This window comes from Gossypium raimondii, chromosome 7, assembly GCF_025698545.1.
Source record: "Gossypium raimondii isolate GPD5lz chromosome 7, ASM2569854v1, whole genome shotgun sequence".
In the NCBI taxonomy this organism is placed as follows: Eukaryota; Viridiplantae; Streptophyta; class Magnoliopsida; order Malvales; family Malvaceae; genus Gossypium; species Gossypium raimondii.
This window is the reverse complement of record NC_068571.1, coordinates 44,708,686-44,734,041: the sequence shown is the minus strand read 5'-3', so window position 1 is coordinate 44,734,041 and position 25,356 is coordinate 44,708,686. Positions and strand designations below refer to the sequence as shown.

Below are 25,356 nucleotides of genomic sequence, written 5' to 3'. Positions count from 1 at the left end.
ATTTTTGGGTTAATTTGGTAAAACAGCCCGTTTTGGGTCGATGAACATAGGAGAGGAGAGGAGAGGAGAGGAGAAGACTTGCTAGTGGACCTAAAACAGCAACTTAAAAACTACTCACCATATTATCTTCTTCTTCTTCTTCTTCATCGTCTTCCTTTGCTGCCTTCTCAACTAAAGCAGATTTGTTTTTTTTCTTTTTTTGAAGTAACCATTTTTGGCGACAAAAACTAAAGAAAATTAAAAATGAGTGAAGATCCCCAGAAACTCAAGAAAATTGCTGCGGCCGCCTACGATTACGAGAACGATCCCAGATGGGCTGATTATTGGTCCAATATCTTGATTCCTCCTCACATGGCTTCTCGCTCTGATGTTGTTGATCACTTCAAGCGCAAGTTCTACCAGCGCTATATCGTTCGTTCCTTTTCTTCTCTTTTTCCTTGCATAATTTTACCAATTTGGGTATATTTGAGATTCTTTGTCTGAGTTTTTCTTTCTCTACCAACTTGCAATCTTGATTTCTTAGCTGATTAAGACGGAATTTTGCTATCTCACGTCTGCTTTTTCCTCTCTTCTTTTAGTGTGATATTCAAGAATCTTGGAATTGACATTTGGAATTTTCCATTAGGGTTTTCTTAACATCTTATTTATAAACTTTTATTTCTGGGGTTTGTTAATTTATATGGGATTATTTATTAGTATGATGCTTTTTGGGGCTATTAGATACTATAAGACAGCAACACAAAAAACAATTTCGAATTGCTTTTCTTCTAACCCAATTTGATTTTGTTTTCGGAAGTTTTACTTCTCAAGTCTTCATCAAATTCCTATAGAGTTGCTAAAAAAACCAAGTAAACAGTAGAAAGCAAGACCATTATTTATTAAGAATGAAAGCTCAAGTGTAATGCAACTCCAAATACTAAAGGCAAGTGGTAAAAGAAATAATTTAATATATTCATAGTTATTAATTGTTAAAATGGTCTACATAAGGATCATAGGGAATGCATGTCCTATTTCGATGGTGCTTGGCTTACATGTTAATGTTGTTTGTGCAATTTCTTGCGATCGTTCTACTTTGCTATATGAAGGTATCTCACATTTTAACACATTTCTCTTTCAAATAATTTTCTAGTATTGTTCCATGACCTGCTCGTAACTAATGATTTATGGGATGTCTTTCATGAAAAGGATCCTGATCTTGTGGTAGAGGCTATGTCATCAAGTGCACAAACAGGGTCAGCAAAACCAACTTCATCGTCAGCCTCATCATCGGTAGCAAATGGTGAAGCTCGAGCGTTCAGTGCAGGTAAAAAACCGTTGCTTCTGAAATTGAGGTTATGGAAAGAAACTAAACTCGTAATAAATAACATAAAAATTGGATAATTTTTCTATTTGATCTTCCTTATTAAGGTGTTATTTCCTTCATTGAACTCAATCATAAATTCATGATCTAGGCTCAACAGCTAGAACTTCAGGGCCATCAGCAGGTTCAGGTTCAAATGCAACTTCTCTGCGCTGGGATCGGCACACAATACAATTTTCTGTCAATGCTTGGGTATACTACCCCCCACCATCCCATTTCTTTCTCCCACATGAACATATTTGTATATTAGCAAATGATTCTTGCCTTATACTTCTTTTTTGTTTTTAAATGAGGAAAGAGTGCATTTTATTTCCCTCTTTATTCTTGCATCTGCCATAGAGAGACCACCTTGTCGAGGAGCTGATTGGCCGTTAATGTATAATTAAATTTATAAGATGTAATATTTAGCCAGTTGCTAGTCTTGTAACTTGGGCCATTTTTGACTTCATGTACATATTTTTGTTAGATTCTTTTTTCTTTAGTTTTGTTTTTTATCTTGCAGGTTTTTATTGTGGCTGTGCTTGCCATCTTTCCACTTGTCCCTAGAAGTCTTTCAAATAGGGCTTACCGGCTTTCATTTATGGGCACTGCTTCTTCTTCTGTATACGCTTTGTATGCACTATATGGGGTAAACATATTTCCACTGACTTGTCATACATTTGGTAAATATATGATAGTTTTATGGATAAGGAAAGTGCCTGTTTGGGTGGCTGGGTTACATTGTTTCTTTACCTTCTTCTTTTTTTTGGGTTGTCTGTTTTAGTTTCTTTTGTTTTGAGAGAGTCTGGGCTTTAAAGAACCGGGCCTTGTTTTAATTTTAATAATAATCCAGCCATTCTATTTTCAAAAAATATATATATATAATAGTTTTTTCTGTTGAACCCATTCTATATGTTATGCAGAGGCCAAGGGCATGGACTTTACAAGCTGTTCAAGTGTATTTTCAATCAGTAATTGCAACCAAAGATTTTATCTACTTTATCTACTGCCTTACATTTGTCACTTCACATCTTTGCCTTAAATGTAAGCATTCTTCTGCTCATAAACACTTTTTACATTTTTGCTCCTGAATTCTCTTTATTATTATGTAGTATGATGAATTGATATGGACCTTCACTGCAGTTGCTTTGATTCCCATTTTATGCCGATCACTCGAATGCATTGCAAAGTTCTTAAGGCATAATTTTAGTCGTTCTACCTTGTACAGGTAGACCTTTATTCAGATAAACTATCTTCTGTATTACAGTGTTCTGGTTTAGGTTCTTTTTTTAATTAATCTTGTGATCAGACTGTTAATGTTCACTACAAGAAATTCAGTTAAATTTGCTGGGTGAAATTTCCTTATATGAAATGGCCTGAAGTTCAGATGGATGGAAACTGTGTTATTATCTGAAAAGGCACAGTAAGGGGGGTTATACACTCAACTTTTGCTGAAAGGAATGGTGCTAATAAACAAAAAAACTTACTTCGTGAATGTTAATGCTACTTATCCTTTTTTTTTCACTTTAACCAATTCCTTAGGTGTATTCTCTCAAAAAAAAAAATCCTCAGATGTATAGTACTTCGATTTGTTCTATGACATTCATTTTGATGTCGCCTCAAACCTGGATGAAATGAAATGCTTGCGTCATGTATGTGCGTGTCTAACCCCGAGGGTTTATTTCTATGCTCCTTACTAATACTATATCCTTTGTTTGAACAGGAAGTATTTGGAAGATCCTTGTGTGTGGGTAGAATCAAACAACACCACCCTGAGCATTCTATCATCACATGCTGAGATTGGACTTGGCTGGCTTCTAATTTTTTCCTTGTTCTCGTCAGTTGCTGATATCTTTTTTCTCTTTTTGGTTCATATTTCCCTCTAAGCTTATACATTCCATGACCTCTAGCTTTTCTAATTTGCCGAAATTTTCTATTAAATTTTGTAGGTGGCAACGCAACATTGTACAAACTTTCATGTACTGGCAGGTCTGTAACACTACTTCTTACTTTTCATGTATTACCTTTTTGTTTATTAGTGACTCTTTGGATGGCAATGGCATGATAGGTGGGTTCAGTACCTAGTTTGGTTATTACCAAAAAACTAGTATTGGAGCATATGACTTATCAGTTAGATACTTATTGATCCTTTGGTCTTTGTTTATATATTAATGAATGTGTTCTGCTTGTGCTGTATGATTTTTATGCATCTTCTTATTCAGGAATTAATTTTTTTGCTCCGTAAAAAGAAAAAGAGTTGAAATGCGAGTTATTAGTTCTCTCTTTTTCCATTTTTAGTTTTAAATGATTTTGAATATAAAGTATGAACTTGTTTATATAATTTTCTTTGCATATAAAGATTGGTATTTGATGTTTCTTCTTGGATTGATTTTCTGTCCCCATTTTTCTCTCTTGCATTGTTCGTATCAATGATATGTTCAACTTCATATAGATCATGGAGCTGTTAATTCATTGATGCAAACAATGCTTGCAGTAACATTATGGGGAAAAATATTAAATACAAAATAGTTTTGTATAGAAAAATCTTTCTCAACATCGAATGCATTTCAAACGGTCTAAATCCTTTGTGCTTTGCTTTTATCCACTGTCTGACAGCTGTTGAAGCTTATGTACCATGCTCCTGTTACCGCTGGTTACCACCAAAGTGTGTGGGCGAAGATCGGGAGGACTATTAATCCACTTATCCTGCGTTATGCACCATTTTTGAACACTCCGGTTTCTGCAATTCAGAAATGGTGGTCCAGATAGAAGTAATATACAAAGAATTCTTTGTTCGTTTTCTAGCTTTTTTTTTTGGGGGTGGGGGGGATAAAATGAAGTTCTATTCCAACATCCAAAATGCAAGATAAACTTGCTACATGAGAACTATGGGTACTGCCTTACAAGTTACAATCTACTACAACATTGAACATCGACAGCAGTGTATGTGATAATTCCTACAACCCTTGAATTGAGTCTCACAATATTAGCAATAATAATAAGGATAATCTGATATGTTTGGCATTTCATTGAAGATGGACATCCCAGATGTGTGTTTTAGCAAGTGACAGCTTGAAAAGGTTGATTGCTTTTGCTGTCAAGAAAGTGATGCGAAGAAGTTTATCTTTTTCTTTTAATCTATGATAGAATATAAAAAAGGTAAGTCCAATATCTTCTTACATGACACATGTCCACTTGATAATGATTTAAGTTTCTTTTTCATTGTTATAATAATAGTTCTTATACTACAATTAAGTTTGAGAGACGTATGCTTCATATTTTTATATTATTTGATAATTCAACTTTTAGTTAATTTAAATATTTTGTTTTTATTAAAATATGTTTACGTGAATTTTAAAAATGTTAATACGGTTAAACTATATTCTTATTCTTAAATTTAAATCCATTTCAATATATTTTTGTCCTGTAGCTGAGTTTTTTTTAATTTCAAAATGTTATATTAGTAAATTTTAATTTAATAAAAGAAATTTAATTTGTGAAAATAAAATACGAAGATTAAATTTTAAAATACAAAATTTATAATTTATAATTTTAAAAACTATTTTATCAAGGCGAATCATGCCTAAAAGATATATTCTTATTAAAATTCAAACTATTTATGATTTTAAAATATTTAAATCATTTGGACAAATTAAATCCGACTTTAAAAAGCCTAAAGGCTAAACATAGAATTTCGTTATTGTTATTATTATTATTATTTGGGATCGAAACCTAAAGATAGATTTGATATGGGTTTATCCTTGTCTATAGAAACGTGCAGAAGAAACAAATTGAGTTGAGTCTAACACATAATACTATTATTATATTATAAATTTATTATTTAAGACACAAGATAAGATTTAAATCACCCAAAATCGAAAATGATATTTCATGCATGTTATATGTTATAACATCCTTATTTAAAATATTATAATTTTTTCAATTTTATGTCGTTAAAATTTTCTATATTGTTTTAGTATGTTGTCAAATTTATATTATTGTTTCGTATCACATTAGATTTGAATGATTTTGTATTATTTTCATATTATAATCTAAAACAAACAAAAGGAAAAGATATCATAATTTTTATTTATTTATTTCATATTATAATTATACTGATAATTATACCACATCAAAAATATATATTGATATTTATATAAATTTTGAAGATATATTGAAAAATATTTTATTACATTATATTTTACGGAAATTATATAGATAGTCATCCAATTATAAAAAAATATTTTAGACATTCAAAATAAAAAATTTGTAATTTAGGCACCCACATTACATAATTCGATCATTTCAGCCACTCATATTAAAATCATAAATGGTAAGCTGACGTGGATTTTTCTTTTAAATTTTTATTTCCATGTAATTAAAAAAAATCCATTCATTAAAAATTTATCATTTTAGTCCCCAAACTTTTTATTTAATTTAAATGAGGCATAACCCTAAAAAATTGGGAAACTTGCTTTGTGAGCCTTTTGGTGTTAGTTTCCAACGCAACAGTAAAGAAGGAATTGGAAAGGGAAGATAAAGGAATTTGGGTTAGGGTTTCATTTGGGAATTTCAGGAATGGTAAGATAAAGGACCTTGTTTCCTTAAGCTTGGGCCACGTCTACAACCCACCCACGTTCAAGCCACCGCCATGTGGGGCGTCACTGTCACTATTGATGCTCTTTGGTCACCCAAGTTTCTTTCTTTTTAAATCATTATTTCTTTATTGCTATTAGATCCATAAAAAATCGTTTTGATTGTTTATCATCAGATTTTTTTCCCGCATTTGTATTAAATTGTTTTTGGATCTATCTTTGTGAGATCTGAGATGAGAAAGATGTAAGATTTGAGGAAAAAGATGTCTGCTTAGATTTATGGGGGTTTTAACTATTTAATTATTGTTTTTCTTTTATTTTGATTAACAATTAGTATTGACCAATTATTTTTTATTCCTTGAAACTGGTAATGTGACATCCAATAATTGGTCCACGTCTCAAAAAAATGTCATGTCATATTTTTGTTAAAGTATTTAAATTGTAAACATTTTATTTTGAGTGCCTAAAATGAGAGCTTTTTATAGCTGGGTGACTTTTGTGTAGTTTACCCAATATTTTATAACTAAAGTACATCCAAAGTCACTAATTTATTAATAAGTTTATGTTTCAGTTACTCAACTTTAAAAAAGTAACGAAATGGTCACTAAACTATTCGAAAGTTTTCATTTAAATCAAATGTTTTATTTGTTTGTACCGCCCAGGCCCGACCTTGGGGGTTGTTTGAAGGTGTGGCCGCCTAGGGCCTAAGGCTAAAAGGGGTTTAAAATATTATTTTCTAATTTTTAATGGGCCTAAAATTTTTTTACCTTTAAAAAATAAAAAAATTTACCAACTTTTAAGGGGCCCAAATTTTTTTTAAGCTTTTAAGGGCCCAAATTTTTTTACCAACTTTTAAGGAACCTAAAGTCTCATTTTATTGTTTTGCCTAAGGCCCCAGAAATGTCAAGAACGAGCCTGGTACCACCTACACCAATAAAAAATCACATTCCTCTTCTCCTTTCCAATCTCCGACATTGACCATTAAATCAACTTGGATATAAGGCATATTCATCTACTTGTTGATGGGTATTGATTCATTGTACTGATCATCGGATCGTCGCTTCAAACTCGTTAGCTAAACTTTAAAAAAATTTAACAAGTCAGTGACTTACATAAAAACTTTTGTATAGTTCAGTGACTTAAATGAAAGCTTTTAAATAGTTAAGTGACCATTTTCTAACATTTTAAAATTGAGTGACTAAAATATAAATTTACTAATAGTTTAATGACTTTAGATATAGTTTATCCATATTTTATTATTATTTAACAATGTTGCACTTTTATGATGTAATTGTACCCAACATATCGCCAAATCGAATAGGCAGGCAGTCATCCATGATCCACTAGCGTTGCTGATCTGGTTATGACCCACGACGCATTGATTATTTCTATTTTTGGCGAAGTATACACTAAACCCAAACTTATCCATTTAATAAAATATACATCAAACTCTGACATTATTTTTTGATTCGTGTATAAATATTATTTTTGTAATTTTCAATCTTATCATAACGTTTATTTTGTTTTATCATTTTAGCTTTAATTTTGTTTTATTTAGAGATGAAGCAAAAATTATTCATAATAAAATAGTTTATATCTAATTAGAATATTTATAATTTAGTGATATTTTAGACAATTAAATTTTTGGAAGGAATATTTTAAAATTACTTTATATATTAAAAAAATATGTTTGTTTTACTTAAGGAAGAAAACAAAAATGAAAAGATTGGCACCCCAATCCTATCGTGTCTGGGGTATTCTAAGATGGACCCCACTAATTAATCTCTTGCCACGTGGCACGACATTAATCGTACTCCAAAGTAGTAATATCAACACCAAAAGCAAAAGGAAAAAAATTACCTAATGACAATGATAACAACAAAATTTGAACCAAACAAAAAGAATAAATAGGCTTTGAACAAAGCAAGGCAACGCAAGGAATCAACACAAATCATTGACTAAAATCAGATTAAATTTAAATAAAGAAAAAATTCCTTTCGCAAATCTGAGATCCCCGCTCTTTCTTATTTTTTTAATTTTTAGGGACCGGCGATGGCATCAATGTCACCGCCGATACATGACCTCCGTCAACATGATGAAACTGCTACTCATTTTTATTTGGACGTTAGGTGTTTGATTTGCAGGTTCCTCGGCTTCATTTTTGGGACGGAGACCTTCGGAAACCACCAGCAACAGCAGTTCCCTCGGAAGCCGGAAAATATGGAGAGGCAGTCGTCTTTTAGCCGAGACTTGGGCCATGCGGCCGCCGAGACTTATCTTATTACGCGGCTTACATTTACTCTGCTTCGATATCTCGGGTATATAATATATACATTGATATTATATTATACATATTATTTTCGAATTTCAATTGCTTTCATTTTATACTGAATTTTGATGAAGTGGCACTTTTATAAGAATCGAGTTAATATTTTTTTTAAATTAATTTAGTTCAATATTTTCGGTTCTAGGCGGTATTTGGTTGCCTAGATAGTTGAAGGAAAGAAGAGAAGCAAAGTGAATTACCGTAATATTTTTGAATGTTTGCTTAGGAGTTGAGCGAAAGTAGGTTGAGTCGCGTTGTGTTCCAATTGAGGATCTGCGGCTCTATTAGGTTGAGCAAATTTTCACCCGCTTTATGATTTAATGGAAATGTTATTATCACTCTCAACCTTATTCTGCTATATTTGAGCTTGGTTCTTCTCAAATACGCTTGCTGCTTGGTGTTTTGTTGATCATCTTTTCGGTACTTTTAGGCATGTTATTTGGACTCTGGTGTGACTTTTGGATATGAATATGAGCCCGACATACCTTATGTTTAAATTTTATAAGGTTTTTCATTTACGTGGAGGGTGCTTAGAGGGTCATATCAAACATGTTTGTTGGACATGGGCATTAAACACGGATGTTTGAAAGAAAGAAGAAGAGTTGTAGCAAGGTAGATTTTAGAGATAAAATTAATGAACAAAATAGTTCCTTTTTTAGCCTCATTTACACAAATATGTATATTTACGTTAGATTTTAGAGATAGAATCAGTGAACAACAAAAACAATTCATTTTTTTAGCTTTTACATGCAAATAAGCATATATGTGTACATGTTTTATTGTCCACAAGCTTATTTTGTATTGCTTTCATCTTCATTATTATATATATTTGTTTTAATCATACATTTGCATTCAGGGTAGGCTACCGGTGGTACACAAGATTAGTTGCCCTTGCTTGTTATGCTTTGCTTCTTATGCCTGGTTTTCTTCAAGGTATTTTCTATATTATTGGTTGATGATATCTTCTGTATGAACTTGCAAACTTGTTATCAGGAATAATTTACTTTTCTTCTTACATGAAAATAGTAGATTTTGGCTAAAGTGAAAGTTTAACAAGAGGTTGCCTCTTGTAAATCATCTAAGAAGCAAAAAGAGTAAATATAAAAATGAGGAAAAAGGAAAAGGACTTAAAGGTGTTGAGAACTTAGTATATTTTGCATAATCTATTCAGTATTCTTTGTTTAGCTCATCTGTTATGTAGCATTATCTAAAAACTTTTGAAATTATCAGAGTTCCTTTCAAGCTCATATATATTTATGACCCGCATGATCTTTTACAAAAATATTTGAATACTATATATTGACCCAATATTTCTTTCCCGGTAGGGTCATTTTAGAATATTCATTAACAATATATGCTCCTAGAACTTTTTGAATTGTCAGTGACCAAGTGAATTCATTGACTGAGCTGTAACTCTGCCCTATGTGTCTTGGTTCTCCCACTAACTGGATTCAAGGGGGACAACTTTTTGTGTCTGCTGGGAGTTGCAGTCAAGTTTGTGATCATACAGCTGCTTGCATGGGAATAAATGACAGTTGCCTTATGTTTGCCTTCATGCTTAGGCAGTTTAGAGATAATTATATTCGTGAAGAATGTGATCATACAGCTCTCTGCTTTTTTGTTCGCCTATGCCAGAAATAGTTACTTTTGTTGGTTGCTTTCAAATATCTTCAGATTGATAGAATATGATTTCTTAAGCATGTCTTGTTAAACTTTGCAGTTGCGTACTGTTACTTTTTCTCGAGCCAAGTGCGACGGAGTATTGTTTATGGAGATCAACCAAGGAATAGGTATGTGAATATATGACACATGTAATTATGGAGTTAGGCCAAGAACCATGTATTTTGCTGGCAGAATGCTGGACTCTTACTTCTAGTAGCTATGGATCAAACCTGGCTCATCAAGCAAAAAGACTAGTAGTAAGATTTTACAAACTTGCTTGTCACATATCATAGATTAATGCTGCTGTTTTCTCTTTGATGGTGGTTTGACAGATTGGATCTCTACTTGCCCATAAATACTAATGGCCCAAAGCCAGTTGTGGTGTTTGTGACTGGGGGAGCATGGATAATTGGGTGAGTGACTTGAGATTGCTGCATGGTGTATCGGTCTCATTTTAATATACAACTGTGGATTTTGCATTTTCATTTAATTTGGTAGAGTTGAACGTTCATCGATTCAGACGGTTTCAAAAACTGATTAAACTGACATAAAACTGACCAAACTGATGAATTGATTTGATTAACTGAGAAAATGAGTGGGAACTTGGAGGATGAGAGAACATGGAGTGGAAGAATTAGTGGGAACTAAATCAAACTTTTATAAAAGGGAACAACGGAGGCAGAGAGAACATGAGGTGGAAGAATGGGTAGAACTAAATCAAGCTTTTGTTGCTTCCAACCATAAATCCAACATAAGTATGAAATACATGATATAGCTTTAAAATTCCTTAATATTTCATAAAGGGTTCTGCATTGGGTTTTTCTTAGGAACTCGATAATCATCTATTGAAATATATTATTTGAGGTCTCTATAAACCCAAAGAGAATTTAAGGCTGAAATTGCTCATTCAGTGGACTTGAATGATCAAACGGTGTATCAACCTCTTTCATGTCTAGCTGACCGTTAATATTTATTGTAAGTCAACCTCTTTCATTTTTTTTAATGTTAAGTTTCTGAACTTTTCTGTTGATTTAGGTACAAGGCTTGGGGTTCTCTTCTAGGACTACAATTGGCAGAAAGAGATATCATAGTAGCATGTGTTGATTACAGGTATTACTTTGGTTGATGCCATGGCATGGTGCTAGAGTTCATGTTTGCCAAAAATACCACCCACGTATGAAGTATTCTAAGTGTCAAAATAAATACTTCATTAACAAAATACCATATCCAATGAATGATTTTGCCTCTATGCTCCATTCAATTTCCCTCCCCTGTTATTAACTGATTCATTTATGAATCCTGTCTCTTTTCTTCTAGTGCTAACCATCTTTTCCTGATATTTGTATGCAGGAACTTTCCCCAGGGAACCATTAGTGATATGGTGAAAGATGTATCTCAAGGGGTCTCATTTGTCTGCAATCTCATTGACAGATTTGGAGGTGATCCTAATAGGTGACTGACTGCTTTCTTTGATTTTGCATGCCTTCTTCTATTTCCTTATTATCTCAATTTACTCTTTTATGGTTATTTTGAATAGAATCTATTTAATGGGGCAGTCAGCGGGAGCACATATTTCTGCTTGTGTTCTTTTGGAGCAAGCAATCAAAGAATCTAGAGGAGAAAGCACCACCTGGAGTGTCTCCCAAATAAAAGCTTATTTTGGCTTATCTGGAGGGTAAACTTTTATGTTTTTTATTTTTTATTTTTTATTATGTGCAGAATGTCATACTTTCCCATTTTTTGGGGCTTAATCAGTGTATATAAGCAACGGGATTAACAACTCACCAGGATCTTTATGTGACTACCAAGTTCATGATGCTATCTGAATACCCTTTTATTACCTTTTGTATGATAAAAATGTTTGTGTCCTAATAATGAATGAGCAACCAGCTACATTTTTCATTTCTTCTTATGTAGGGTGCATGACTGTCCCATTGAAATGGTTATGAACATTAATGCTTCAGATAATACCCAGCTGAAAGACATTTAGCTATACCTTTTTTTGTGAAGCATTTGTTGATGTTTTTTTTTTTTTGGAAAGTACATCTTGTCAATATCTTGAATCACTGCTGCTGTTTTGTTTTGATGGTTTGTTCTAAGTTCATGATCTGTAAATAATTCTCCTTAGATTTCATGCATCTTTTCACTCTGGAATTTTATCTTTTTTATCATAGCTTCCACCCTTTCTGAATCTCCTAAAAGATATCTTGCAAGACAATATCACTGGAGTGGGAATGACGTGTGTACAGTGCTTTTTGTTATGTTATTTTATAAAGACATTTTGTGGTGTATTGATTTCTCAAGTATCAGCCGGTAAGCAACCTGCTTCCTACATGTCATATGCCAGAAAGAAATTTAGCTTAGTTACTACACACTAACTTTTGCCTTTTAAAGGAGACAACATTAACTGAAACTAGTTTTCTTATGGAACAAGTTAGTCCTTTTCTGTTGATTGATAGTTGTACATTGTATGGTCTTATTCCCCTGTTAAATTGTATAAACAGATTGCTAGTTGTACCCAGATACGTGCTTATTCCCGTTTAAATTGTGAATAGGTACAATTTATTTAATTTGGTCGATCATTTTCACAATCGAGGCCTTTATCGTTCCATCTTTTTAAGGTATAGTCCCTATAATATTTTTCTGGTAACTATTCTTTCTATGCTTATTCCTTTCCTTTTATTACCCTATGTACCATTTATTGCCCAACTAAAGCTCTGTTTCAATGTTACAGCATCATGGAAGGGGAAGGATCCTTTGAACAATTTTCTCCTGAAGTTAGAATAAAAGATCCACGCAATAGAGAAGCTGCTTCTCTTCTTCCTCCTATTAAACTTTTTCATGGAACTTCAGATTATTCAATTCCATCAGATGCCAGGTTAGAATGCGTGTTGACATAGTGGTAACTACTAAGTTCTATCGGATATAGCGCCTAGATGTTAACCATTTAATATCTTCGTTTACTTCTATTTAATTCCATTACTATATTTTTATTCTGGAATTATAAGATGTATTAAGTAATAACGATTGCAATTGGAATGATTCTGCCGGATTGTGCTCTGTAGTGAATGTATTTTGATGAACGGACATCATACTGCTGCAATGGATTTACTGCTATTTTTCACAGAAACAGGTGTATTGTTTCTTGACATTGACGTTTACTGTGCAGTATAAACATTGTAGAAGCTCTGAAAGGGGTAGGAGCTGAGGCAGAAGTAATTTTATATGAAGGAAAATCCCATACTGATCTGTTTTTACAGGTTAGTGATTATTACTAGCTTTTTAATGTGAATATAGGTTTTAATATTCTTGTTTTACTGCAGTCTAGTCATCCACCTCTAATCTTTTGTTATGTGAATGAACTAATATAAAAAATTCGTATTTCACATTCATTATCATACTTGACTCGTGGTCCTTTTAAATCTACATATAAACTGGGATGACAATGTCGAACTTCGGTTTAGTTTAACTTAACAGGGAAATGAATCAATTTCCCGAGATCTTTGTGAACTTAGCTCAAACCACTTGAAGCTTTACTTGGAAACAGTAATTCTAATAGTACTAACAACTAGCATATACTGTTTTACCTGACTAAATGCACCCAATTCACCAAACAATGATCTCTACTGCATTTTTTTCTTGGTACGGCACTTGAAGGTTTCCCAGCTTTCCAGTCCTTGAGCAGTTAAATTTGCGACAAATATTTGTCAATATGGTATCAATAAACTCAATAAAGGTAGCATGGAGGCCCAGTACTAGGAGTAGGATTGCATTTTGTCTCCTCTACTTAAAAAATAGGCAAGTTAGTCCCTATATCTTAGATCAAAGAGCAAACTAATCTTTTTGTTAAAAAATACATCCATTTTTACTGTTAAAAATTTGTTCTTGTATGTCAGCATGAGTTACACGTGGCACATTACGTGTTTATTCCGTCCACGATACTTGTAATTTGTAGTACAAATTGATGAATTTTTTAACAAAAAAGGTTAATTTGCTCTTTGAACTAACGTACAGGGATTAATTTACTCATTTTTTAAGTACAGGGTCAAAATACAATTTGGCTCTTAATTCAGAGACCTCCATAAGAATTTTACTGATAAACAGTCTTTCCGCCCCTAAAATTTAGTACTACTATGCAGGATCCATTAAGAGGAGGAAAAGATGATCTATTTGATCATGTGGTTTCCGTCATACATGCTGGTGATGAGGAAGCTCTTGCCAAGGATGCTTCGGCACCTCCGAGGAAACGCCTCGTGCCGGAGATTTTGTTAAGGTTGGCACGTCATATCAGCCCCTTTTGATTTGTGGCCGAGATGTTTCTTTTCTTAAGCTGAATTTCCTCCATATTCATATTCCTTGCAGCATCCATTGGGTTCTTTCATTCCTATTTAGATATTGTAGGAACATCAGCCTGCCATGAAATATATAGTGCATTTTCCTTTAAAACATAGGCAGCGTTTGGTGTCATTTTTTAATATCCCCACAGTGATTTTTATTATTAGGATTATCTTATCACTTGTGGTTTGGAATCATTGATCGATTATTGGGGATGTAAGAATCACTGTGTTTTGTGTTGTTAAAAATCAATTATTATTTTGTTTGAATGTCTGAAATAATCAGGCATATTGCACAAGATTGTGAAAATATGAGTTATATTATTAAAAAGTATTTGTTAAATATATATGTAAAATGAATTATATTAAAATTAAAATAAAAGATGATTGTTTCGGAATCTCGGATTTGATGAGAACTTAATAGAAGGGTAAAATATGGAATTAAATAAAAATGATTTGATGCTCTCTTCACTTGTTTAAACACTTTAAAGCTTCCTTTCAAAAAAGTGTCTAATTTAATATAAATAAGTTATATCGAATTCGATAATCTACTGATTTTTAACCGTTAAACATTGATTCAATTTTTATCTAATTAGTTATACCTGCTGAACTTAACTGGTAACATTGATTACACGTTATGTCGTAGGTTCATAATAATCCTTATAGAAAAAAGAGTAGCGACGTATAACATATTTTGAGATTGAATTTAGGACCACGTAGCACCTTTCTTTGATAGTCAGCTCCTTTTTCCGCTTTTTTTCAATCATAAAATACATTTATTCAAAGCAACAACCCCCAAAAAAGAACACTAATGAAGCAAACAGGTTACAAGGCAGGGCAGGGTCTGAATGAAGGAAATGACATACCTAGAACAAGTAGGCCAAAAAACTCTAATGGAATTCACCAAACGTCGGCCTTTTGGGTATGGGGCGACGGTATGCAGTTTCAACGACGTCATGGTTTGTGCCACATACACGACGCCTTAGCAGAAACCGTTTCAATTTATTGCATCTGCTGCTCTTTTTCTTGGGGTGGTGATGATCATCTACAACAAAATCTGCATCTATCCTCAAAAGCTCCTCGTAGAATTGGATCCCACTCAGCTGAATAAGATGATCAAGTCTCTTTGAAATGCTTTGGACTTCCCAAGGATCCAGTAGAGAATTATGGGTGGTGGTGGTGGGAGATCCCATGCTGTTCTTCTTGTTGTTTCTCATGGCTTCTAGCTTGTAACGTGAAGGCCCAGGACCAGGAGCTCGTCGAGTCCGTATGACATCGAATTCTGGTATGGCCATAGGGGAACCGGAACTACCACGCTGGTACCATGCCCAAGCAGCTGCTTTCACAAATTCTAAATCCTTGTTTGCCATGAGAAAACTCAGTCACTTAGAACATGTGATATTGGGTTGTCATAGTTATGTTTTGCCTTTAACGAAGGAGGAGGGTGGGAGTGGTTGGGATCTAAATCGGGAGATTGCTTGGTTATTAGAAATGAATGAGAGCATTAAATGAAAAAGGGAAATGAACAACAAGTCACTAGAAGAGAAGAGGTTGAAAGTTAAGCTAATGCGGTTGGGTTGGGTTGGGTTGGGTTTGGTTTCTCACTTGACTTCGACAATCCAAAAACCAAACAGTTGGGTTTTGGGTTGTCCACGTCACAGTCCTAGGAATTTACTTGTTATGAAAAATAGAAAATGCCATGTGTATTATTTCTTTTGTTTGGGAACTCTCTTTTTTCATGTGTATGCTCTGTTTTGTCCTCCCTTCACATTCCAATTGGGAAATGCCATGCCCCGCCATAGCATGGATCTTCCACATCAATTATTATTATTATTTTATTACTGATAGGATAAACTCGATACTAAAAATATTTAATATTTTATACTACATAAATTGTTAAAACTTCTTGTAATATTTTTGTTCCATGTATACAACGTTTATAATACTCATTTTTATGTATATGTTACAAATATTGTATACTTAACAAAATACTCATTTGATCATTTTTACATATTAGATATGAAGTATAAAGTTACATAAATAAATTATTACAAAAATTATGAAACATCAGAAATATTTGGAAGTTTGTGATATTATACATAATACTCATTTTATTACTTATTTAGTTTTAATATTTTAGTATATGATAACATATACATCACTTAATGATGTTTTATGTGATACGCTTTATTAATTTTATCCATAGTTACACATGTACATTACCGATTACGAAAATTTGTATATTTCAACAAAAATTGGGAGAGGGATGTGAGAGAGAGTATGCTAACTGATAGAGATTAGCAAACAAAACCCAGATGGGGTGACATACAAAAAATATATACATACATATATATTTTATTAAGGCAAAGGGATATCAGATTTACACATATACACATAATGTAGTCACTAATGTCATACAAAATATACACATAACCAGCAAGTGCAAAAGCAAAGGCCTAATCAATCTTAACTTAATTCCTTGTTAGTCCTAAGCTTAACCAAACCTACCTACATACCAAGCAAGTACAGTCAAACTTGTTAACCAACAAGCTTGGTATCAAATATCCAACGGCGCCGTTTAATGGAATGAGATTTCAAGCAACATTGTACCCATGGTGGATTTCTAGCACCACCCTCAATTTCCTCCTGTCCATCATCATCACTTTTAGGTACTCCAAGCAACTCATTTAGCTTCCTTTTCAGTCCACCAGTGGATAATCCATTGAAAAATTTCTCCTTAAGCAATGCAGATTAAATAGAATTAACCAAATATACAGGACGCATGAGGAATGCCATAATATATGCAAAGTTGCAATCATAATCCTAGTCTGCAACATTGAATTCAAGAGTTTCTGTAAAATGATTGAGAAATGGTTGAATGTATGCCCTTACCCCATCTTCAGCATAAGAATACGCATGGATTCGGGCAGTTGGATCCTCTAGGGTGAACTTAACCCTATAAACTCCATCAGGAGAGCGGAAATACTCTACTCGCCATGGAATTACAGCAACGAATCGTATTACACACCTGAATTTCTTTCTTACCTGGAAGGTTATCCAAACAACAAATTAACACTACTCCAGTTAAAACATTACTCTCTAATTCTATAATGCTGTGGCCATAGCCTTCAAGCTAAATATGACCATTCCCCATCCCCTTTACTCTCAATGGAAACACCTTGAACATGATAAAACCTTTAAGCTTGGTCCTCTCTACCAAAAGTAGTCACTAGCCTATCCAAAAGAAGAGAAAAGCACCCAAACAAGACTATTGCAATCAAAAAAGAGAAGAAAACCATCTTTTTCATCACAAGAAAACAGAAAATAACCAATGCTCAAACTACTTAGACCATCCTGCCAGCCAATGCCAATTGGAACCACTACAGCAATTAGGCAGCCAACCTTGAAGCAAAAAAGAATGTACACTACAAAGCCCAAACCGAGTTCAAAACAAGCTCAACCGGAGCTCACCTAACCTTGACAGACCAATTATGTAGGGGATTGATTGTTAGGAAAAAAAGGGATTGCAGTCTGCAGATGATTCAAAAGGGTTTCAAAGGTGCTCGGGTATTTTGTGAAGTAATGGATCAAGAGAAAGAGATGGCTGGGAGAGTGAGGGATAGAGTGGACAGGGTCCATCAATATATAATACCTTTTGATCAAAAGAAAAATGCAGGATTGTATAATACCTTTTGACAAGTGAGAACATCCATCAATGTAGCAAATGGCGCACTGCAGTTAACCTCTGGTCAAGGGCATTTAAAAAGATCACAAGTACAGCATCTCTAATCGATTTCAATATGTTTCAGGAAAAATGTAACAACTACATGTGGGAGATTGAATCAAATATATTAATAAATAGGAAATTAAAACAAATTATAGTCACATGGGACCTGTGATTTTTGACGGCCACGGACAGCTCCAGGATGGCATCCGATCTAGATTACCTAATGACCGGCAGTCATAATTGCTGACATGTATGGATAATGCAAGAAAGTGAGATATCGAAAAGTTCCAAAAAGAATATCAATCAAAAGGGAATAAACAATCTATTTGTTTAATCCATTGACAAAAAGATCACCTCTGGCGCTCAAGTATGAGAATATCAACATTTGGTATATCTCGGATCTTCGAATATGATGTGAACACACCATACCATAATCCTTCGTGCACTTTGCATTCCACACAAAAAAGTTTGAACCATTGACAAACTTTCAGCAACTGAAGGATATATGGCATGCACTCAACATCAAAGATCAGCCTTAATATAGTTCCAACGGTAGGAAATGTATGTAGCACATGTCCTGATGAAGGCAACGGTTTGAAATGTAGAGGGAGTGGATTATGCTCTTCATCTTCTGGCCTGGGGAGCATACTCGTTAAATGAATAAATCTGTTAGATTACAATAAAGAAAGACAGAACTAGACATAGGCGCATAGCAAGCATCAGTATTGTGCTTGTAAAACTAAAAGCTGTCCAATTAGGCATAAGTCATAAATGAAGTCAACTTTGATCATAACAGAGTTAAAACTGTTGATAGACCTGATCTGAATTTTAAGAAGATACTGTGCCCCAAAACTGTTGATAAACCTTCTGGGGGTGATGAATAATCCTTTTTTTTACATCAAAGAAGTAACAAAGTTAACAACAATAGTACCAGAAAATAGCCAGCTCATACAGACCAAATACCTCACTGATTATGTATAAATGTAAATGACTATTAAAAGTTTTAAGTACTTGGATAAACGTTGGAAAAAAATTGGTTGCAAGGATACCAAAACAATGGTAGCTCATTGAGAAGGTCTAAATTCCTGCTATGGAAACTTCTCTACATGAGAAGTTAAATGCATGCCAGTGCAGCCCTTGAAGAAAATTAGAACTTATTTTGCTATGTACATTTAGAAATTTAGAAAGTTTCACCTATACTTTAAAGTTGAACGTTTAAATAAACAGAGGAGCAACTAAAAGATATCAACCCACTTTTTATAAATACTGATAGGTGGTGCATCAGTTCCGTCCCAAATAAAGGCCATCCACTTATCATCAGTAGTTTTGCATATATGTAGTACCTTAGTAGGACCAAACATTAAATAAGAAGATGGATCAGAACACCTCAAAATAATCTAAAAGCAGTATTAACATCTGAATAAATTGGACATATTTGAAAAATACCAAGATTAAAAAAGAAAAAAAGTAGCACTGGATAACCAAAGATGTGGTTTAATACCCTGCATACTAAATTTACCAGACCCACTTCGTTGATCTCCTCCAATAACGAGAAGTTCGGCTCTATGAAAAAGAAAAGGAACAGTGAGTTTTTTGCATTCGTTGATGATAACGAACAGATATTTGGCATCATAATTAGATGACAGAATCACATAAAAAGAGGCAGTGCGCATGCATGGCTTTTAATCTATATACACATGGAACCAAAATCCCCATGCATTGTTTTAGCATAATACAAAAGTGATTGATGGCAAACTCTTAAATAGAAGAAAACCCTTAAACTGAAGACCAACCAAAAAAAGTTAGATAAGCATTGAATCCAGAAACGAAAAATAACAATATGAAGTTTTTGAATTTTCTAACAGAAGCATGAGAATGGAGTAGAAATGCAAGCAGCTTCAGAAAAGTATATTACTCCAACTATACAAATTTGACATTTGTTAGAGCATTCAAACGTAGATTGATGTTAATTGAGAGATTATAACTATCAATACTTAAGGACAAATAACCTGCCAGTTAAAGGTGAAATATAGATATCAATAGAAAACAAGTAGCATACCGTCAATGACATGAGAACTCGCTAACCATTTTCTCAGACCTGCTATTATCATTGCATCATGTTTTCTCGCTTCATATCTCAAAAGAACTTGATAAGGTTGGAAATTTTCAACATCCTTCCCGTCATATAAAGCAAATGAAGAGAACTTTTTGTTGAATATAGCATATACATCTCCTTCATGGATTCTCATCTGCATAAGATAATTACATTTTTCAAACTAAACTTATATAAAATAAAACACCATCTAAGGAAAATGAAAAATATGAAACTTGAAGGCAATAAATTATTCACCTGACTGACCACTGTTCAAACAACAAGAAATACTTCATAAAATGCTAGGCATTAAGTTTCAATCAAACCCAAAGCTAATACCTTAAACTTTTAGGACACTTGCTGACATGCAACCAAAGTCTCTTAACTGCTACCCATAAGACTCAAATCCTTCTTGCCACTATGTAGTTATAAATACAAGTGCAATCATATGCAAGTGCAGTTGACATCAAGTTGAGTCATTTTATATCAAGGTCACATATATAACCTCTTTATATTAATTTCAATCACCAAATTCTATTTAATGGATAAAGGATACAGTTATAAGGTTAATATTAACCAAGGATTAGTTCCTTATACTAAATTCAGATAATTTCTTCCTAATCCCCTTCACTTGTTTAACTGAGAAGAGCTTCAACAAAGAATAGAAGCTTTTCAAGAAAAATAATAAATAAAATTGAAATAAGAACTGACCAAACACAAGCAATATTAACTTGAAAAGAAACTTCGAAAACAGAAGGAAAACACATAGGATTTCAGAGTATACCACGACACGTGAAAGGTGAATAATATCACCAACAGCCGCAACAAAAGGAAGATGGTCTATTTCTTGAGCAAATACATGAACAGGAATCTCGGGGTGTGACTCATCAATTATTTTTAGCTTACATACATAATCTGCAAAGAAACCAAAAATTCAGGTTGAGCAAAATAAAGTTCACAACAACCAGGAAAAAAAAATACCATCAAGAACATTAATATAAAAAGAAAAGATCTTTTTCCCCAAAAAAAGAATCATCTTTCACATTTCCATTTCATATAAGGATCATAAATAAGCGGTAGCAGCCGTAAATCCGGCTTTTGTATCAACACAACCAGTGATAGTGATAATCACAGTTAAAACGAGTAAAGAAATTGTACGTACCGGTGCCTCTGGTTGTTTGGGGCAAACTGAAATTAAGAATGACAGCAATTAAATCAACTTTGTCGTTAATGCAAGCTACGGCATCTTTTATGCAAAGAAACCTGCGATAAACCATCTCTCTTTCGCTCTCTGAAACTGCGATAAACCCGCAGTTAGGATGGAATTGGGGGAGGGGCGGAGTTGTAGTTGGAAGGGACTTAAGATTATACGGTAAGCAGTGGCGTCCTTCACTTCACTCTCTTTTCTTAACGATCTGGTTTTGGGTTTTTGCATTTCTTTTTACTTCATTTTGTTTACTGTTAGAGGTGTTAGTGGCCGGGTCGTGTCGGCTGGTTGATGTTGGGATTATTAATATATTTCATGTTTGCATGAGATTGCTTTAGTAACAAGTCTGTCTATATTTTTTAATGGGTAACTTAAGTTTATTTAATATTTAATGATTTTATATTTATTATCTATTATAATTTTATATTTAATCATTTTAATATTTTTTAATATTTGCTTATATAGTAGTGTTATATAATGGAAATTATTCGATACTTTAATAGAATTTTAAACTTCACAAATAGGGTTAACAATTTTTAAGTTTATTTCACAACGCATGTCAATTTTTTAAGTTTGCTTGTGAAATAAAAATAATACATTGTTATTATACCAAACTAATGAAATTCTTACAAACTAATGAAATTCTTAAATAGCTATAAGGAACATTGCATTCAAATCTTCATGCAGCAGCACTAAGCTTAGTCTGGGGGTTTTTCAAATCTTTGTAAACTATTAAAATTATTACAAGCTACTTTAGCCATGTGGTCAACAACTTTGTTGTGGTCTTTAGGAATATGTCAAATTTGTACACTCCAATTGCATTTTAGGAGCTGATTAATCAGTCGCAACTCTGTCATCCTATTAACAGCAACCTCTCCAACCAAAATCGATTCAACTACCATCGCATCATCACATTCTAGTTCTAAATGTCTATAGCTAGCTTCCCATGCAATTTGGAGTCTTTTCAAAATAGCTCTAGCTTCAACTTTAAAAATTCTCTCCTTCCCAATTTTCATTGTGAAGCAATGTGACCAATTTGTAGATGAGTCTCTGAAAACTCCTCCTATTGACGCGCCATTTGTGTTATCCAAAACAACATCATCTATATTTAATTTGACCAAACCCTGCTTCGAAGGCATCCAATTATTAAAAGTAGCTCTAGTATGTCTAAGAAAATCACCTGTACTTGATTTCTCCATGCTCATAGTCCATGTTAATGCTGTAGAAATTATTGATTTGATACTACAATGGTTGTCTGTGAAAATAAAATTATTACGAGATTTTCATAATAGCCAACATATAATGGAAAACAAAGTCGGCCAGTTCACCTCTTTGCTACCAAAGCCTCTTTGATTAGTCAAGTTCAACACTAACCACTCATTAAGATCATATGAGAAAAAAATACTTCTAGTATTGGAAGAAACTACAGCATTCCAGACTACTCTCGAGAAAGAACAATCTTGAATTGCATGAATACCTGTCTCAATAACATGACCACATCGGAGACAATGGCTCTCATTTGACATGTGCCTTCGAGATATTTCACCATTGGTCAAAATACGATCTCTCTATAATAGCCACAAGAACACTCGAAGTTGTTGCGGAGCTTTACATATTACTATAGATTTAAATTTTTATGTGTTATAAATTATATAATATATAAAAGAATAACATAATATACAATATTATCAACTTAAAAACGAGTCAAAACAAATTCGGACATAAACCCTACTTATATTTTAAATTGATCTAATCTTTTCGCTCAATCCCAATTTTTTGGATCTAGTATTTTACTCAAACCCTAACAAATCTTGACACACTTGACGGATAAAATAGTTGAATTTACGATAAATTATTATGTCTTTCCTTCTACTTTCCAACACAGTCGCGCCTCTGTGCCTTCTCTGTCATTCAAATCAAATCAAAGTTATGCCTCTTTTTGCGCGAATGTACTAGAGTTATCTCCATTATAGTAATATGATCAAATTAATTCCCATACTTGTTGAGTATACCACGTATTTCAGTCAAATTTGCAAGATAATCTCCTAGTTAAACTTTGTTTATTTGGTTCAATCGAACTCTGATTAGTCTAGATTATTTTATTATTATTTGACCTATGAATTTAGCCTATAAATATGCTCTTTTACAACCTTAGAAAATATACCCATTAAAAGATTAACACTTTTGGAGATTTTTGTGTTTAAGTTTTGAGGGTTCTTTGTTTTCGGGTTTCAGAGTTTAGCTTTTTCTCTTTATCTTTTGTACTCTTCGTTCTGTTGCCATTATAGTAAAATTATATTTGCCTGTAATTTTTTTATCTTTTTTGGAGGGGTTTTTTCATGTTAAATTTGTATATTTAATTTCTCAATTTTTCTGCTATTTTTTACTTGTTTATTGCTTAATCGGGTCGATCCCCAACAAGTGATATTAGAGCTAATTTAATTTTCGTAGATCAACCCGTTCAGAGATGACAACAACAAGGTTTGACATTGAAAAGTTTGATGATTTCACAAATTTTAATCTATGGCAAGTTCGGATGATGACAGTTCTAGTTCAGACCGGCCTAAAAAAGTCGTTACAAGAAAAAAACTTGAGAATCTAGATCAGACAGAATGGGAAGAGCTTGATGAAAAAGCCTTGTCTATAATCCAGTTGTGCCTTACGAATAGGGTATTGCAGGAGGTATTGATGGAGAAAACCTCATTCGTCTTGTGGAAAAGGTTAAAAACACTTTATGCAACTAAGTCTATGGCTAACTGTTTAGTGTTGAAACAACGTCTATTTACGTTTCGCATGAACGAATGTGAGCCTTTCAGAGATCACAGTAGTCAATTTATTACTCTTTCGAATGATTTAAAGAATGTTGAGGTTAAGATTGACAATGAAAATCAGGCTATGCTATTATTGTGCTCTTTACCCTCTTCATACAAGTCTTTCAGGGAGGCCCTGATTTATGGCTGAGGCAAAATCTCATTCAAGGATGTGAATGGTCATTTGTTGCCTAAATACAAACTCGACAATGAGTTTGGTTCCGATAGCTATGTAGAGAGACAAGCTTTCATTTTAGTAGCATCAAAGAAGCAAGACAAAAGGTGTTGCTATTGTAAGAAGTTAGGTCATGTTAAAGTAGATTGTTATAAACTGCGAAATGAAACAACTGCTGAGAGTAATGAGGAAGATGTAGCTGGTGCTAATTTGGCCGATGAAAGCGGTGATAATTTCTTGTTAGTGTCAACGAGCGATAGCTCTAAGCTTACGTCTGAGTGGATCCTAGATTTCCTTTCCACATGTGTCCCAACAGAGAATGGTTCTTCACATATAGTTTGATTGAAGGTGGAGTTGTGCGCATGGGAAATGATTAATCCAGTAAGGTAATCGATATTGGTATTGTTAAAATTAGGATGCAAAATGGGTTGATTAAGACACTCTTAGATGTCAAGTATGTACCTAATTTACGAAAGAATCTCATCTCCTTGAGTATTTTAGACTGGAAAGGTTGTAGAATCAACATCGAGTCGAACAACATTAAGGTGTCTCGTGGGGCTCTCTTTTTGTTAAAAGGTAACAGGACCAACAATCTTTATATTCTGGAATGTTCTACAGTGATCAATGAAACCGGACATCCCACGTTCGTTATTGAGTCGAAGTCAACTTGTTTGGAGTGGAGACAACTTGGTCATGGGAGGGAAAAATGTATGACTATTTCGTTGAAGAGAGGTTCTTTTTTGGATACAGGTTTTGAAAAGTTAGAGCACTGTGTTTGTGAAAATCAAACCCAGGTTAGTTTTGATTTGGCAGTGCACAAGTCAAAGGCTAGAAGTCTTCCAGCTTCTAAGCACAGATTCGACTCAGTTAATTCCCTGCATAGTTCAAGATAGGTCTGGGATGGGCTTTGGCAAAGATGGCGTTGTGGAAATATGAGTCAAGGTGCAGATTTGTTAAGTATGTCACATATTTCAGTCAAATTTGAAAGATAATCTCCCAGTTAAACTCTGTTTATTTGTTTCAGGCAAACTCTAATTAGTCTAGATTATTTTATTATTATTTGACCTATGAATTTAGCTTATAAATAGA

The 25,356-nt window shown here is 33.6% G+C and overlaps 4 protein-coding genes across 5 annotated transcripts; 2 read left to right on the top strand and 2 right to left on the bottom strand.

Annotated features, from left to right (window-relative positions):
• The first annotated feature begins 38 nt into the window (after nt 1-38).
• Nucleotides 39-4,373, top strand: LOC105788680 (uncharacterized). Its single transcript, XM_012615688.2, has 9 exons — nt 39-411; nt 1,186-1,303; nt 1,452-1,552; nt 1,863-1,988; nt 2,263-2,383; nt 2,483-2,567; nt 3,063-3,176; nt 3,289-3,328; nt 3,956-4,373. Exons 1-9 carry the CDS (start codon nt 244-246, stop codon nt 4,106-4,108), a joined length of 1,026 nt encoding a protein of 341 aa, XP_012471142.1. The 5' UTR covers nt 39-243; the 3' UTR covers nt 4,109-4,373.
• A 3,428-nt stretch (nt 4,374-7,801) lies between these two features.
• LOC105788734 (isoprenylcysteine alpha-carbonyl methylesterase ICME) lies at nt 7,802-14,555 on the top strand. Of its 2 annotated transcripts, none has more exons than XM_012615772.2 (11): nt 7,802-8,252; nt 9,117-9,193; nt 9,981-10,050; nt 10,255-10,335; nt 10,958-11,032; nt 11,273-11,374; nt 11,460-11,597; nt 12,478-12,543; nt 12,657-12,800; nt 13,092-13,182; nt 14,062-14,555. In XM_012615772.2, the coding sequence occupies exons 1-11, from the start codon at nt 7,987-7,989 to the stop codon at nt 14,221-14,223; spliced, it is 1,272 nt and encodes a 423-aa protein (XP_012471226.1). In that variant the 5' UTR covers nt 7,802-7,986; the 3' UTR covers nt 14,224-14,555. The 2 variants fall into 2 exon arrangements, with proteins under 2 accessions (XP_012471226.1, XP_012471234.1); XM_012615780.2 differs by having other exon boundaries at nt 8,048-8,252; nt 9,122-9,193.
• Nucleotides 14,556-14,891: 336 nt separating this feature from the next.
• LOC105788744 (uncharacterized) lies at nt 14,892-15,791 on the bottom strand. The gene has a single exon (XM_012615788.2). The coding sequence runs from the start codon at nt 15,624-15,626 to the stop codon at nt 15,147-15,149; it is 480 nt and encodes a 159-aa protein (XP_012471242.1). The 5' UTR covers nt 15,627-15,791; the 3' UTR covers nt 14,892-15,146.
• Nucleotides 15,792-16,582: 791 nt separating this feature from the next.
• On the bottom strand, nt 16,583-21,571 carry LOC105788724 (protection of telomeres protein 1b). Its single transcript, XM_012615752.2, has 10 exons — nt 21,238-21,571; nt 20,860-20,990; nt 20,043-20,232; nt 19,485-19,546; nt 19,238-19,326; nt 18,338-18,619; nt 18,150-18,226; nt 17,946-18,001; nt 17,149-17,301; nt 16,583-16,992 (listed from the first exon to the last, which is right to left on the bottom strand). The coding sequence occupies exons 1-10, from the start codon at nt 21,350-21,352 to the stop codon at nt 16,795-16,797; spliced, it is 1,353 nt and encodes a 450-aa protein (XP_012471206.1). The 5' UTR covers nt 21,353-21,571; the 3' UTR covers nt 16,583-16,794.
• Between the last annotated feature and the right edge of the window lie 3,785 nt (nt 21,572-25,356).